The 16,986-nt window shown below is 46.1% G+C and overlaps 1 protein-coding gene across 1 annotated transcript; it reads right to left on the bottom strand.

Annotated features, from left to right (window-relative positions):
- Window positions 1–1,009: 1,009 nt before the first annotated feature.
- Window positions 1,010–11,328, bottom strand: LOC138064764 (corticotropin-releasing factor-binding protein-like). The gene is made up of 7 exons (XM_068928655.1): window positions 11,231–11,328; window positions 10,687–10,780; window positions 9,823–9,980; window positions 7,451–7,661; window positions 6,034–6,182; window positions 3,314–3,431; window positions 1,010–1,760 (listed from the first exon to the last, which is right to left on the bottom strand). The coding sequence occupies exons 1-7, from the start codon at window positions 11,309–11,311 to the stop codon at window positions 1,603–1,605; spliced, it is 969 nt and encodes a 322-aa protein (XP_068784756.1). The 5' UTR covers window positions 11,312–11,328; the 3' UTR covers window positions 1,010–1,602.
- Between the last annotated feature and the right edge of the window lie 5,658 nt (window positions 11,329–16,986).

Raw genomic sequence — 16,986 nt, 5'->3', positions numbered from 1 at the left:
TGTCACTAGAAGCTTCCTCAGAAAAATGCTTATTCATTGAGCCCTGATTTTTTTTTTCTCCTTGTTGTTCAAAATGAGGGGCAATGGTGGGGGGGTTTAATGCCCTGCGTCCAAGTGCCGGTGTTTCTGGCTCTGGGACAGCCCTCGGCCAGTTTGCGACCCCTCTCGGGACCTGCCAGGGTGGCCAGCTGGGCTCGCGGCCAGCCGGGCCTCCCCCACAGCCACCCTCCCAGCGTTTCCCGTAAACTCAGCTCTGCAGCGTGGACACGCTTGCCCAGGTTGTTTCAGGCCTCATCTGGCAGGGCTGGCAAACACATCCCTCTGCTAAAGTCAGTCGTCGAAACTGGGTTCCCAAAATCCTCCAGGAGGAGAGCCTGAAGCGGTCAGGAGTTTCCACCGACTTCAGCCAGAGGAGAGGAACTTCAGAGCTGCTGAATACTCGAGTCACTTGATTTTTGGTGACTGCATATGAGATTAGGAGCTGGAATTCAGCTCCGAAGATCTCAGGCTTGCAGCTGGATCAGTCGTTGCTGACTGCTCACTCAATGTCAAAGGAAGAACAGTTTACTCCCATTTTTGGCATACAGCACTCCCAGAAAACGCATGAGTCAGCGCATGTGCTGCTGAGCTAGGGTACAACGCTGATGCTCTGACCCGCTGTGCTTCCCTGAGCACTAAGCTTAAATTCCTCTTCTGGGTGACCAAAGGACCAGAAACCTCCACCCTCTCACCCCCAACCTCTGCGCGTATGTCCTCAGCTCCACAGGTTAGCAGGACACCTGATCCAAAAGTTTAAACAGGGCCGGTGCCAGTAAGTAGTAAACTGGAACATATGCTATGTGAAGGTGTATGCAAGATTAGCAAACCAAATTTCTGCCCATAATGCTACTTTAATAGTCCACAATTTTACAGTGACGCATGTTCAAAATTATCATTTCCAGAAAGCTGCACAAGGCTTAGGAAGCTTAGCCCGAACATTAAAAGAGCTCTTCAGAAAAACACAACATGGTAACATTTTGCCAACTCTTTGAATGTATTTATTCATGTTTGGGTTTGTGTAAGGAAATTTTCATGCTATAAATTTTTATTAAAAACATATCGTTAGAAATAAATAGTACATTTATAGTCATAAACAAACAAGTAGGTTTTACACACACTGATGTTGGATTTCTGGTTACAAAACTGGAAGTGTATTCCACCATCTTATTTTTTTGTTTGTACCTGATACAAAACGATAAAGTTCCTGCATAAAGTTTATACTAATTGTGCATTTGGTATGTCCTCAGATTAGATACACAGAGGGTTTGTATCTATTTCCCTAAAGACAGGTACACTAGAAACATAGTCTTCTGTTCTTGCTGTTGATTTTGGATGTAGTAAATGAGCTTAAATACTGCAGGAAAACTATTATGGTAATAAAGATTAATATATTGATTGCTTTTTACTGTTTACTCATGGGAATGATTGATTTATATGAATAAAGAAATATGCTTGTACAGTAGAAAGGTTTGATAATACCAGTTGGTTAAAAGAAAAGTGTAATTTTTGAATCCACCAGAACTTTATTTTCATTAACTGTGTGAAAATGTGTTGCTTGGTTTATCAGATACTGGGAAAGCAGAATTCCTCAATGCTGTTCTCCTTTCTGTTTTCTAGTTCCTGCAGATCAAGTTGATAATACTCAAATGTCACGCGATTGACGTGTTTGCCACTGGAGACCATTCGTAGCACTGTATTGTCACACCCAATCTTCATTTGGGCTAATTAGGGAAAATAAATATATAAGAGATATAAAGATATATTTATATGAGTGAGAGGGAGAAGAGATATACAACACTGGGAATGACAAAGCACAAATACACTAATCTTGAAAACAAAGCGAGTATTTGTATGTAGTAATGACGGACCAGTGGTGGTAACACTGACTAAATACCTTTTTCTGTATTTTTTTAAGTTTTACTTTATAATGGTTTGGCTAGTTCATTGAACGTTATAGCCTTTACTCACATAAATGCCATTCACTCTTCTCATGCACTCCCAGTATCATGTACGTATAGACAGACAAGACACAGACATCTATATATGCCTGTGCCTTGAAACGTATTTTATTGTTAGAAACCATGAGTGACAGTTTAAGGTAATAGCACCCTGCCATGGACATGTACAAAATTAACAAGTTTGAAATGTTTCCTATTAGAAGGATGAGTGCTTTTATATGGCAGCTGTAAGTAGGTTCGCAATAGTGAAGATATTTAAGAGTCCTACTAAGACAAACTCAAATGGAGATGCCCAACATGGACACATTCTAGGGGAAAATCAAGCCTGTGAAGCATATCACCAACCACTGCTTTTAGATGGCTGCTTTAGCAGGGATTTGGCAAAATTCAGAGTGCCTTGCCCATTTGAGAAGAATTGCTGTAGGTCATTTGAAGAGCATGAGCTGGCAAGATGTGATCCCCACTTCTGTCTGGCCAGAACACTCTTTTACACAGCCAGGAAAGCACGTTTAAATCTCACTGCAGTGCTCAGCATATGCTTAGTACCAGTGCTTTTTGGTTAAAGCCTTAAACAGTGCCTGGACCATTAGGTTGTGGTGCCACAAAAGGCAATGGAGATGTGCCAGGAACGCTCCTGCTCTCTCTAACCCTGAGGAAATGCCACCCCTCCAGTATACTCATTTACACTCTAAGGTCAAATACTCCATCAGCCACACATGCACGTGTTTCACAGAGGCCTGCCCATGTCATCACTGCTACACTTTTTACTCTTCTGCATGAAAGATTAGGGGAACTGTGAATTATTGTTTCTGTGCTGAGAAAGAGATCACTAACCTTGCGTGATTGTGAAACACAGGCTCAGGGCTCCCCCAGGGTCTGAAGCAGTGAGTGAAAGCTCTGAGGTTTTTGGTTGTATGTGTTTATTTCTGCAGCAGAAAAAATGACTTTGGGAACACTGTGTAAGTGAGGAACAACTCCTCAATAAAAAACATAATCAGTCTGCCTTAATTTATTATGAATTTCCAGGGTCATCTGTCTGTTGAGGCTCTCTAATAGCCATATCTGTCATATGACAAGTGTTTTTAGAAATAAATATAGCCTAACCTTGTTATAAGGATTATTGCCGGGGCAAGTGAAAGTGTTCATGTGTTTGCTGTGCCAAACACCCTGGCTGAATAGCTTCAGTTCTCGTGTTCTGCTACACATGAAGTTCACGAGTCTAGCAGGAAGTCCAGATTTGGGTGGGCTCTGCAGGACTCCCTCTCATTATTATTATTTTATCATGCAGAGATGTAAGTGGGAGAAGGAGCTCTCACCAGACCCATGAAAGGAGTGACAGAGATCAGCTAGTGGAAACATCTTGGAAGGGTCTAAGCCAGTTCCTCCCAACAGCTCTACAAAATCTCCCACTCCTGCACAGCCTGCTGATGGTTTCTAAAAAGATAAAGATTAAAATTTATTTATTATATATCTTCAAAATGTAACCATTCTCCAGACATGACTGCGGTCAATAGCAGGTCTTAGAAGTCCTTCATGCTCAAACCTGTGAGAAATCAGATCATTCTTATCCCCAGTAATAATTCTTCAATTTGACATTAGCAAGTTAATGTTCTTTAGAGATTCCAAAGAAAGACCTAAGTGGGCTCTGAAAATTACAGCTAGGTAAAGTGTTGATTCAATTGATTTCAGTGCAGATAAACAATCTGATCCTAGGGTTTAGGCATGTAATTAGATTAATCGAGTCATGCACTGACGGTGTGCCCACACTTGGCTGACAGGCAGTAACTTAAGCTCCACTGTATCGTACTTTTAAATTCCTAAGCAATAAGAGTTACTAAAATGTGCTATTGCAGCAAAGTTTAGATGAAGTAGGAATTAACCAAAACAGTATTTTTGCAGGGCAGTAGCTTACTCTATATTACACCTACCAATCCTTTTTTCTGAAAGTTCGTGCTGTTTGACAAAAGTATCTTGCGCAGACCCCTTGCACTCCTTTGGCCTCTGACCCGTATGCTGCTGCTTAAGCGTTTGATTTCTTTACCTGTTCTCCTGTTCTAGTCCCTTGTCTGCCCGCTGCTGAATAAACCAATTCTTTTGGCCCCCCTCTCAAAGGCCAGTTTTGGACACATTTTGGACACATCTAATCATCCTGAGTGATCAGTCAGTCATGTTGCCACTGGTTCACAGACATCAAGAGGGAAGATGGAGCTCCTGGAGGGGCAAGGGCATCTAGCTTTGACTGCAGAACTGGGTCTACAACTCTTTATAGCTAGTTTATAAGGGAAGAAGATGAGTTCTCCTTGCACACAAAAGGCTTAAAATTTGATTTAATTGCCTTGTTTTGCCTTTTTTTCTTGGCTAATAAAGTGGAGGTCTTGGAGGTCTCCCTCTTTCTGATAAGGGAGAGTCAGAGTCTCTGTGAACGACTAATTAGTTTGAGACGAGTAATCTGGCGTTCCAAATCCACACTTCATTTAATGCTTGGCTGATTTTGTCCTCAGATGCCACTCCGCAAGCTGAATTCCCTGTCTGATCATTAGCTGGTCTCTCTCCGCGCTTGCAACCCTGCTCCTTGATCCGGATGACTTCCCACCTGCACTCAGCCCTTTCCTTCCTCAATGTCTGCATCCTGCTTCGTTCCCTTCACCGTATGAGCAAGACTTAATTGACTCCTAAAAACTCCACGAATCCCTCCAGTGACCTCCCCAAGCCTCCTTCCCACTGAACATGCACCTTGGAGTTCATCACCCAAAATTCAGCCCTGCTTTCTTGTGCCACAGTGAAATGGATCTCACCAGTTTCCAGTGACTTCTTCCTAAATCTCGGACCTCAGTATTACATTGTGAAAGCACTCCTTGTAGCTCCTCTTCCTGTGTCACAACCCTTTTCAGCCCAGGTTCGAAGACCAGCACCCTCCCAATCTATCATCTTTTCTGCAATATTTAAAGATCAGTTCCTGTTGCTGATCAGCACACAAGGCTAAACTTTTTTGCTCATTTCTTAAATCAACAAAAAAATATTTGGTACCTTCACCCACGCTGCCTATTATGCTTGGGAACCACACACAGACCCAAATAGCTCTTTCTTCATTTTGCTCTAAGCCCTTCTTTAAAACTTGTCTTTGATGCAATCCTCTCAAAAATGCAAACTAATGTGCAAAGACCCCTATATGTTGCCCTGACAAAGACTCTGTCACTTTTTTTTTGGTCTGCCTGCATCCATCAGTTGTCTTCTGTATTGCCACCTTCTTGGGTCCTGTGCCTGGACAGCACCTTGCACGTGGGAGTCCTGAGCCCTGACTACATTTCAAACACTTGCAATCCCAGCGAAGGACCTAGGCCACCAGTCGCATTGGCAGCAAAATAACAAACTTCATTTTCCCTTTCCCACGGTGTCTGAGGGCCAAATTCTGGTCCTACCTTTGTGGACATTTTAAAATTTACACTTTTTCAGAGCTCCTGGGTACAGGGTGGCAGCAACAGCTCTTGTGCTCTCCTACCTGGCCACTGGCTGCCAGCAAGCACCCAGATGCTGCAGCCAAACCTCAGCCCCTGTGCTGCGTGCCAGAAAAAATGGAGCAGAGGATGCTCAGCACACTGAGCAGGGGATCTAGTGAAAATACAAATGTGTTTACAATAAGTACCTCAATATCTAATCGGCGTCTGTTCAGAACCGCTGCTGCTTTCATTAGCTTAAATGCAGACAGACAGCTCTCTGGGCAACTGCTCTCTTCTTTCTAATGAGAATCTTAGCCTTTGTTATGGCAAGCAATATTTACATGCCTTAATGGTACTTTGCATAATTTGATTGCCTCTGCAACATTACAGGGACAATAGCAACAGGGACAGACCCAGCTTCGATCTCTGTGGGGGAACCAGAGCCCACAGCAGTTGCACATGTGATCCAGAGCATGCACGCCTTAACAACCAGTGCTGACGGCAGAGGCTACCCCTGCTTCACCCCCTCCTCCTTCCCTCTTCCAGTCTCAGGAAAATTGCACTTGGTAGTAATTTATTATGGAACAAAAAAACCTCACCTTTAAAAAGAGGCCGTTTAAATGTCCCAGGATAAGATCAGATATTTTTATCACCACTGGGTAAATTATAGAAAAGCTGCAGTTTCTGTGCTGATGAGGAATGACCATGGTAAATCTTCCAGAAGGAGTCTGAGAGATGACATTGCAAGCTGGGGCACAGAGAGAAGGTGCAAGAGTTAGTTGTGCAGTCATCATTGCCTGCATGTAGCAAAATCATGTATGTTTGGTACTCACAAAGAACAGATGATTTCATTACTGAGATGTATAACCAAATGCTGAAAAAATATGTTTTTTCTGCATTTCTTATACGGCATTTGTTCTCTAGAAATTCCCTGTTCATTGGGGGGTGCCAGTTTGAAGGAGGCTAAATAGGGATGCAAAGCCTTCATTTAATTCTGTATTTATTTTGTCTTGTTATTTCCTGACATTGCTATATATATAAATATAAAAAAAACCCTAAGTCTTATTCTACTTCTCTTAACTAAGCAGTTCCTTACCCTGAAAAAATTGAAACTAGAGCAGAAGAGTGCTGACTTTATCTTAAACTTGAAGTTCAACCATTCAGGTAAGACAGTAAGTTATCCTCTCTGCATATGCCTAGCTGGGATGCAGCCCAAGGGGATCTCCATGCAGACATGGAGCTGTGCAATTTCTTCTGCCTGCGCTCCAAGGTGAATGAACACAAGCCAGCTCCAGCAGTTGCACAGAATAATCGCATTCATGGGCACAGAGCCACATCAATGTGGAGACACAGCTTCCAGCCTCATGTCTGAATAATCTGGCGTAAGAGCAGGGCAGGTATGCTGTTATCTTCAGCCTTTGCATGGCAAGGCAGATGAACCAGACTGGCCTGAATAATAGTTGTCAAATATTTAAGCCAGATCTCCTGTCCTGTCTTGAAAAAAATTATGCAAGTAACCACCATTTGCACCTTGCCAGCTCTGAGGCTTAGGGAAATAACCTGCAAGTAGACCCTCGTAATCAAATATCACTTTTCACATAACTGTTCAATACGCTGTTTGTACTGTTGAACATTTTCAAATATTTTTTCCTTTTTCTTCATCGAGAACTAAAAATTGCTGAGCATAAAATCTCTTCGTGAATACTGTTTGTTCCAACCAAACGTGGCTGAACATGACAATATTAGACTGAAATAGATCTTCTTTGAAACAGTCAACTTTTGGCTCCTGAACGTAGAAGCCCTGCTTAAGTTATGTTTTATACTTCACTAATTTTCTTTTTTGAGACATATACTGAGCCTAGATCAAATCCTCAGCCATGCAGGTGCATGTGGGTCCACTGGAGTGTTATTGGAACTATTTCAGTGCAGATAGTATCAGAGAGAGCAAACTGATATATTCATTTTGATTTCTGCCCAGAATGCAAGCCCATTTGAAAAGACAAAAATCAGACTTACGGAAAAGGTTGGCATTTTTCTTGACAGTGACAGTAAATCCATTGCCTGGCTGGTGAATCCTGAAGAAGATCATTGCCACGTTCTGCGATGACCTGATGCTCCTCTGAATATTACCACTTTCACAAAAGTCTACATATCTTTGAGAAGTGGGGAGGGGATGGTCCAAGGAACTAGGAAATTTCTCTCCTTTGAGTATCCAGCCATCAAATACCTAAAGGCATTCAAGAATATAAACCAGAGTTTTTTGTTTTCTGTTTTTTTAATTATTCTGCCAGTTTAAAAAGGACACAAAGTATTGCAGAGATAACCTGCTGGTTTCATAGACCTTTGTTATTCTGACACCAGATGACTTGTTCGAAGTCTCCAATTAAAAAGAAATACTTTGTACTTCTGTATTTCCTGATATTTTACTAATTATTCAACCAAAATTCAGGAAATGGATGTGTACACATTTTAATGTCATTTTTACTTCCTTCAAGTGACAACGTTGGCGACATTTTAGAAGGAGGCAACTCTTTGTTCCATCATCAAGTTAGCATCAATTTGGGGATTTATTACTGTTGTAATTCCACTGTTATTAAGCCAAGTGTTTGAACAACTTGATTTGGAAGCTACATCAAACATAGGTCACCCTTTTCAAGCTCTAGGCATTAATTCCATTGACATGGCCCGTAATTTTCCATCATACATGCTGCTTTACAGCTGGTCTCTAGTTGGCCTGGAGGCATTCCCGAGCATTGATGCCTCAGGGTGGAAGAGCAGTGGTTTAGGAGAGGAATTACTGACAGAGGTATTGCTCGCTTCTGCATCTTCCAGCTCATCCTAACCACTAGAAAGCAGAACAAATGCTGCCTACTTGGCTGGATCTTAAGCAGCAACAACTACAAATTGTTCCTTCACAACCAAAATAGCAACAAATTTGCCCTCATCATGTCCAGGGAAACATGTCAGACGTATGTCAGAGCTAGAAATCTGCATTAACTCTAGCATAGCTGAACAGTTACCTTCCTTGCTGTTCCAATTGCCTCCTAGCTGCTCTCACTTGGTAATTTCTTCTGCACTTCAGTTGTTCTTTGCTGATACTTTGAATGTCTAAGGACCAGATTCTGCCTCTGCTTAGGTGAGTAATCCTAACGTGAATATGCGTGGGACCTTCTTATGGCAGAGCTGCAGAATCAGTCTCTGGGTTTTCTAGAACTGCAAATTTTCTGAAGTAATGAGATGCGAGTGCTCAAATTACATGAGGGGAAAAAAACGTCTTTATAAATTCTGTATCATAATAAACAAACTGAGGGCCCCCACAGTCAAAGAGAAAGGAAAACTAGAAAACCTCAAAGGTCTCTTGTCATTTTTCTAGCCTTTACACATGGCTGTAAGTCTAGGTGCAAAATCCTGAAATCAGCCTCCCCAGCACAGCCCATAGCTAGGGCAGGACAGCATTTGAAGAGATCCCAGCCAGAAGTAAAGGACAGAGAGAGAGGATTCCACAAGGGAAAACAAGCAGGAGGGCAGCATCTCTCCAAGGGAGAGATGAGGGGCTAAAAGACAACTTTCCTTACGCCGCCTCCTCCTCCTCCTCAGAGCTCAGCTCACTGTCAGGCAGGATGGGGTCTGTGCCGTGCACAGCTGCTGCAGTGCAAAGGGCAGAGTGCAAGGTGAGGGGAGGGAGCAGGCACCTTCGAGCCTCCCCTTGTCTCCGGAACTGAATTCAGGACTTGGCCAACATTTCTCCCTACCAGGAAAACGCTCTGATAAAGTTTGTTGGTTCTGGAATGTAAATGGCTCTGAGTCATGAAATTCATTCGAGTGAATGCCCTGAAGAGCTCTAATAGGGCCATTTAAAAGAAAGACTGAAACGATCCACTCAATAAACAAAATGCTAAATGAGCATAGAGCGGAGATCTTGGAGCAGAAACAGCAGTTTAGAGAGCAGTGTCATTATCCGCAGGGTTCATATGATTCACGGTGTTACAAAAGCAATAACAAAGCCCTCCTAATCAGGCTGAGAGGGTTGGCTTGTATAGACTAAACTTTTCTTTTCAAACTATCCCCCAGATACAGGAACTCAACAGAGGTGTGCTCTCCAGTCTGGGAAAATAAAATTCCTGGAGAAGTTCAGGAGAGGCTGTGCTGTGGCAGGGAGACGGAGTCTCCGCCTGCATCAGACTGTGCCTTGCAGGGACAGGCTGTTCCCAAGGGTCTGAGGGAGGAGGGACAAGACGTCCCACAGGCAGCTGCTTGGCAAAATCCTGTTCTACCCGCACGCACACACACTTGTGTGCACACACATTCATCCATCCCTTCTGCACATAACCCCACACTTGAATAACTGGAGGAGAGGAAGGGAAGAGCAGCAGGACTTGCCAGCTTACCTTCAGGAAATCGCCTCCTTGGCAGTCAATGTTCACAAAGTCATAGTCTATGGTGATGAGCTCCTCAGGGTCCCCGATGAAGAAGGTGGCACAGTGCAGCTGGGGCTGCTCTGCAGTGAAGGTGAACTGCCCCTCTATGCTCAGCATGTCAATGCATCCTGCAGAAACAGAGCCCCGGGGACATGCCTCAGCCCTCCTCCAGGGAGGGAGACCTGGCGCCACCTCCGACAGCGCGAGCTGCCAGCAGCGAGCGGGAAAGAGGAGGGAGAGAGAGGGAGAGACCCTCCGCTGAGGATGGGGGAAGGGGGTCAGGGAGGCTCTGCTGAAGGAACAACGAGCTTGCTGAGCACTAAGGAGACAACAGCAACTCGGCATGTGTGTGCGCGAGTGTGTGTGATGAGAGAGAGAGGCACTGACATGCTGAAGCATCTCTGAACTGAAAACTGTGTGTGTGTGCGCGTGTGTGTATGCATGTGCATATGCATGTGCATGCAAGTATATATACTCTCACTTCCTTCGAATTTCTCTCTAATCACAGCCTTTCCACCCATCCCTTCCCCTGGAGCTCACTGCCCTTCCCTGAAGGTCACCTCCATCCCAGGGACATAGGCTGGTCACCTCCACCCTACTCCTTCTGGTCAGGACGCCAGCTCTGAGCTCACCTCTTCTTCCTTCAGAGCCCTATTTCCATCTGTCTGCCTTAACTACAGTTTCCTGAGTTTTTAAAACGTTTTTTCCTTCCCCTCCGCTTCTCTCAAAAATTACTGGCAGCCCCCTCGCTCCCAAGCAGCCCCCTTTCCTCTCCCCTAGTCCCGAGCTCTCCCCTGTGTTGGGAGTCCCCAACAGAGAACTAAAGAAACTCACTGAGTGACCGCCGGTAGATCTGCCCTGCCGACAGCTCTCGTTTCAGATCTTCGCTGAGGAGTAGAAAAGGCTCATCTTCACCAGCATCCCTCACCTGGTGAGGGAAACAGGGTAAGAAGAGGCTGGGACAAAATGAAACGTGGTCCCCTCTCTGTACCTCCCTGGAATTGGCACTGGCAGATTAAATCCCTCCTCCAAAAATGGTGTAGCTGTGGAAGAGCTTTGTCAGAAACCTGCCAAGGTCTGAGGCAACCTGCTTGAGAGAGGAACAAACCTGGCACGAAAGAGATGAGCCCAGAAGTCCAGCACTCAGCAAGTCTCACAACTCCTTAGCAAAAATGCAAGTTTGAGAAAAGGGAAGATAAACAAGAGAAATGAGGAGGGGGGAAATGCCTGTTGCATTAAAATTGTAGTTAAGTGTTGGTTTGTGCGGGGGGGGGTGGGGAACGGGAATAGGAAGGGAGAGATGAAAAGCAGGATGCTCTGAAGCTGGAAACGCAAGTTGGAAGAAAGTGGGAAAAGCCCAGCGTGGCGCATTGCTCACCTCTAGGTATCTGGTTTCCCCCTTCAGGGCTGCCAGGAAGATGAGAACGAAGTGACACTGAAATCGGAAAGCAGAAGGCATGCTGGCACTTCTGTCGCGTCCCTCCCTCTCTCCCAGGGCCACGCTTCTCTCAGCCTGTGCAGATAGGCAGCAGCCGGTGGGGTATCTTTGACAGACTCTTTTTATAGAGCGGTTGGGAGGGGAGGCACTTGGTCCCCGTACTGATAGGGTAACCCATGGTAACTGAATTCCTCTCGCAGTGACACAGTACGTGGGTATGACGAGGGTCCAAATCACAGCCACAAATTTCCAAGCCAGCCGCACTCTCCTCGCTGGCAGATGTCTTCTCTACTTACCTTTGTCTGGCAAAGCTAAAAAAGCTCTCGGGAGCTGCCTGCACCTGGGACACTGGCAAACTACATGCATTTCCCGTTACTCAAAGGCAAAGTAAGAAACAAGGCACCCCCCCGTGCCCCCGGCACAGTGAGGGCATTTCGGACCTGCAAAGAGCAAGGGCCACAGCGGCGCCTCCCGGCTCCCTCTCGGCATGGAGCAGTGCCTGCGCTGCCGCCGAGGCCCCGACACCAACGGGGCGCTCCTGGCCCCCTCGCCGGGCATCAGCTCCTGCCCCAAGCGCAACAGGAGCCCTAAGCCGCGAACCTGCCTGTTTTCCCCTGCCCTCCCCCATGGGGCTCCTCACTGGAGCCAGCTCAGGTGAAGAAAAAGTGGATTAGTGCCAGGGTGGGAAGGGCCAGAGGAAACTCCCTCAGCCGCCCTCCCTGGCAGCCCGGCACCGGCACCGGGAGCCGCCCCGGCTCTCGCGGCTGCGGGGGAGAGGAAGGGTCCTTCAGAGGGCCAGGACGGGCACCACCAGGGCTCCCCTAGGTTAAGGGCAAGGTCAGGCCACATCCCAGGCCTCCCGGCCAGGCTCCCAACAGAGCAGGGACCATGGAGCACCCCAGCCAGGTGCTCGCAGGTCCTGGCTCCATCGCACCCACTCTTGTGGCCCCGCAAGGCTCAGGGACACTCCAGTCCTCCTAGTCCTGCACCAGCAGCTGGGACTATCCACATGTGTAGGCAAAACCAGACAGCCCTCCGTGCCAGACACGGCTTTCGTACAGAAATCGGGAAAACGGGGTTCCCAAGGGAGTATTTCCCGCAGAACAGCTACTCCTCCTCCAGTTTCTCAGCCGTGATCCTCAAGGGAGATCTGCAGAGTACCTTCCAAAGCTGAGCTTGGGGGTTAAAATTCATAACTCTGCAGAGTCCTAAAAACCATTAACTCAGCAGAGACATTAATTTTACGGCTCATTCTGGTTTTCCCCCATCCTGACCCCAGATGAACCCACAATGCTCTGCAGACAGCGATTACCCTTTTTCGGTCACAGATCTCCCGCTAACGTCATCTTCTGCTCTACTCTTCTCTGACAAATTGTCACTTCAGTAAGTAGGACTTCAGAAATACAGACTCCAGCCTTGCAAAGCTTTAAGTGTGCTGCTTCTGCTTTAGGTCTGAGGACTTCTATATCAAAAATTAAAAAAAAAAAAAAACAAAAAACACACTACTTGTTGCTCTAATAGGAGATCTACGGATCCAGCTTTATTACTACTTTTATGTGAACTATATTTCCCCACCACTTCTGTGGTTTCACCATATCTATGTGGCTTTCAAGAGCATAAAGAGTATTAAGGAAATAGAAGAAAGGCATATTATTTTTGAACTTTGACATCAAGTTGCTTTTAAAGGTTACTAAAATTGCTTTGGGGGACTGAGTAGTTAACTGTTGGATATGTTAATCCAGTCTTGGTTTGTCTTCATGTACTTGCCTTGCAATGTTTAAATATGGCAATTTTAGGCAAGGATTATCAGAAACACCAAGGGAGTTCAGAATCCAAAATCCTTTGAAATTCTCTAGGAATTACAAAGTTTCTTGGAAAACTGCAGGGTTCAGCCCCTCTTGCATTATCTGACAATGGGAAGGTTGCTAAGGGTGGCAAGAGGAGCCCCTGGGACCATCAGGACCCCAAGGGCCCAGAGCAGGCCTCCATGCATAGGCAGCAGGAGAACCCAGCATTGTTTGTTCTCTTATCACACATCCACTTTCTGAAGGGATGCAGGAAGTCAGGATTACAGCATAACAGACAGCTCTTTACTTGTTCTTGAGAGCAGGTCCAGAAAGAGTCAGAGTTTTGACTGAAGCGCCTGGAAGTGGCACCTGAAGCTCTGCTTCAGCCCCAGTAACAGTCCAGGCCCCCCTCCCCTCCCCCACAAGGCACTTTGCAGAGCCTAGGCCCGGTTTTGGCTGGGGGTGTCCCAGTTACCCTGCCAGCCACCAGCCTAAGCACTCAGCCGCTGAGTCTTTGAATATCTTCAAGAAAGAAGAGAGAGTGTGCTTCATTACTTGTGAATTTCACCAGTTATTGAAGATTTGGTTAAATTCAGCTGTAAAAAAAGAGTAAAGAACAAATGACGCTGCATCTAAACCATTTGCCCAATATGACAAATGGGTTTGTCCATTGAACCAACTGTGAGGTGATCTGCTCAGAAAAAAAGTGTACTGATAGCAACATCAGCATATTTTAAGGCCTTGCCCGTGAAAAGCTCAGAGCTGGGCTAACGTGGCATTAACTGGTGGGGGTGCCCAGACTAGCAGGTAACCCTTGGGGCTGGCTGGAGGACAGCAAGCACCAGGCAGGTGAGGTATGGAGACTGCCCCTCTCTAGAGGCCTAGAAGCCACCTCAACATCTGTTGCAATTCCTTAGTCACATGGCACCTATGACTGGTTTGTGTGTCTTGTGCAACACCTGCAAGGTTTTTTTTTTCATTATAAAGAATATCTTTAACGCTCATGTTGGAAAACCTAAACTAGGGCTTCTGTTGCTGTGAACATGGAGCTTGTTTTTAACAGAGGTGCTAATGCAACTTGTTGTCTACTCTGCATCATCTTCTACCTTGCACTTCAGCTCTGCACTCGGTCAGAGCTGATGAAGCATGATGACATCCTGCCCATCCTCGTAGCAAAGCTCTTCGCTTAGAGCTTTTCAGTGCTTGAAGTAATTCCCTGTGCCCTCAGTCCTCTAAACCCTTAAATCACTTCCTCTGTGCAGCTGTAACACCTTCAGAACAGCATGTATTTGGGATGGAGAGGCAAAGAGGCACAGTTTAGGCTGTCAGCCCACTGCCTGCCCGCACCCACGGCCTTGCCTCTGCCTTTCATTCCCTCCAGACCCAACTCAAAAGTGAATGCTAGAGGACAGGAGGGTTTTGTGCTCGCCTTTTGAAGGGACCACTCTGAGGGAAGAAAGAGGTTCACCTTCCAGTCCTACAGCCCAAATGCTGGTGAGCAAGATGACAAGGGATACCACCTCCTCACTGAGCACCGTTTCTTCCTCATAGGGTAACAGAGGTCCCCTCTCCTGTCTGAGATTGCTTGTCTAGGCCCCTGCTCTAGCTCTGTTCTTGTTTAAAGCCACTGGCAGAAACTGAACTCTTGAGGAAATGCGATTATGACTAACAAAGCAAAGAAAAATCAGCAGTTTGAACAGGGTTCAAAATGTTCATACAACATCTTGGAAGTTAAAAGCACCTTAAATGCGATATGAGCCCTTGGGCAACTGAGGAGGGTGCCATTTTTCTTTCATTAGGTTGAGTCATGATAACACTTCATAGGACAATTTTTTTGTTAACATCAAATTTATATAACATCATAAAACACATTTCCAATCTGACCCTGCTATGGGCTAAATAATCCAGTTCCTCTCATATTATTAACACCTTGTCTCTGCTGGCAAACATTGTGGCCATAATTCACTTCTGGAGCAGCTCCTCCCCAGCATAACTGATGGGAAGGCGTCCCACTGGTAAGCTGCTCGTTGGAGCACGAGAATCACCCGACACCACAATGCTGTGCTGCTCTGATATGGCTCAGAGGCACTGCTGGGGGGACCTCAGCCATTGCAGAGCCTCAAGTTGTTACAGCAGTGGGGTGGGGGTGTGGTGTGTGTGTGGGGGGGTGTAGTATGGGAGGGGGGTGTGTGGGTGGATGTTTTAAATGCCTTTCAGCTGCACACTTGGGAGAACCCACCTGCCCCATGGTGGAAATTCTCCATATTGTGCTCAGAGCCTGTAGGTGTCTTGTCAGCTATTATTCCAGAGAAGAGATCCCAGCTGTGGTGAGAGGTGGAGAAAATACAGCTGAATAAAGCAAGTAGTGAAACAAACCCCATTTAGCCTCCCCCACGGAGAATAAGCAGCGCTCTGCACTATAATACAGGTAAGTGTGCTTCCTTTCCCGCAAGGGTAAGGTGATCAGTACAGTAAAACTATGACTATGCCCTTGGTATTGGGATTTGTTACTGAGCAGCACTTGAGCTACAGATGCTCCTTAGAGACTTGCCAGGTGCTATGAAGCAAATGGGACCTCTGCTGTCCAGAAGGGTCCCTTGAGCCTTCAACTTGCCAAACCACCACCCTACCGTGCTTCAATTCTTGTGAAAGACCATTTTATTTCAGCACTAGCTTCATCACAAACATGTTGTAGGCCCTGGCCTCCATTCTCTCCACTCAGTAGAAATATCACCTTTAGCACAGCTCATCCACTGGGATGCATCTTAAACCCCACCATTTCTTCCCAGCCAAGCACCTCCTTCCTCAGTTGCAGCCTGACTCCTGGTACAAGTGGCCAGAGCAGACTGAGCCCTCCTTCTAACACTAGAGCTTTAAACAAGAGTTAGTATTACTATATAGACACTTATCCCCCATGCAAAGCCCAGCTCCTTTCACCCCAGGAAGTAAGTAATCCTGGTGCCAGACCACTGCTGTGTCCCACAAGGGCCCTCTCTGCTCCTCTGCACCAAGCAGCTTCACGAGCAGCAGCAAGCCTGCAGTGATACAACCCCAAGCACGTGAGCAAAGAGGATTTCCCCTTCTGTCTTGGGCACTTTGTCCTCAGCTGTTAGTGCAGATTTTTCACTGCTGCTCAGAGTGCTGGCTGAAGAGACATGGCACAGGGCAACACAGTGAGAGGTATCTGGCTGAACTTTAAACTTCTTATTGTGTTGCTAAACATTGCACTGAGTTGCATTTATTTCCCTTATGCTTGACCCTGGTGTGACTCAAAACTAATTTAAGGACTGGCTCTTTCATTCCCCCATGGTGTCTGGGGGATGTAGCACTATCCAGTCCTTGCTGTTTATCATGTGGTAGCAAGTCTCACACCAGTGTTCATGTTAAAGGGCTAAAGGCACAACAGCAGGTGGTCTTGTTCAATCAGTTACCAGTGGTCAACCATCTCCCAGCATCCCTTCACTTCCAGTTAACATCTCCCCTCTTCCTCTAATCTCTTCTGGGTTGTGGCAAGATGCACAAAGCAGAGTGTGAGCAGACCCAGCAAGTACACAGCATGTTCCAGAAGTTGAGCAAGATGCTTTGCCCCACCAACATGAAGTGTGGGCTGCTCTTTTGGCCACAGACCCTGTCATTGCTCTGAGCCCATCCCCTGCTTCACAGCCAGTGGGCAGCTTCCCTAGTTGTGTCCCATTCCATGAAAAAAGAAAGCCCAGGCCAGTGCTCTCCTTGAGCATTAGTATTAGGGCTGTCACCCCACTTGGTATGGAGCTACCATTTCTGATTCCCATGTATTACCTCTACTTTCCCCTCAGGGAATGTTTTCAAATGGCTGCATGAAGCCAAGTTTTATCATATGAAGAGCCCATAACTGTATGATGATACCAAAAGATACAAGTTATTTTTAAA

Source organism: Struthio camelus, chromosome Z, assembly GCF_040807025.1.
Source record: "Struthio camelus isolate bStrCam1 chromosome Z, bStrCam1.hap1, whole genome shotgun sequence".
NCBI classification, from domain to species: Eukaryota; Metazoa; Chordata; class Aves; order Struthioniformes; family Struthionidae; genus Struthio; species Struthio camelus.
The sequence above is the reverse complement of the archived record's forward strand: the minus strand, read 5'-3'. Positions and strand labels throughout refer to the sequence as shown.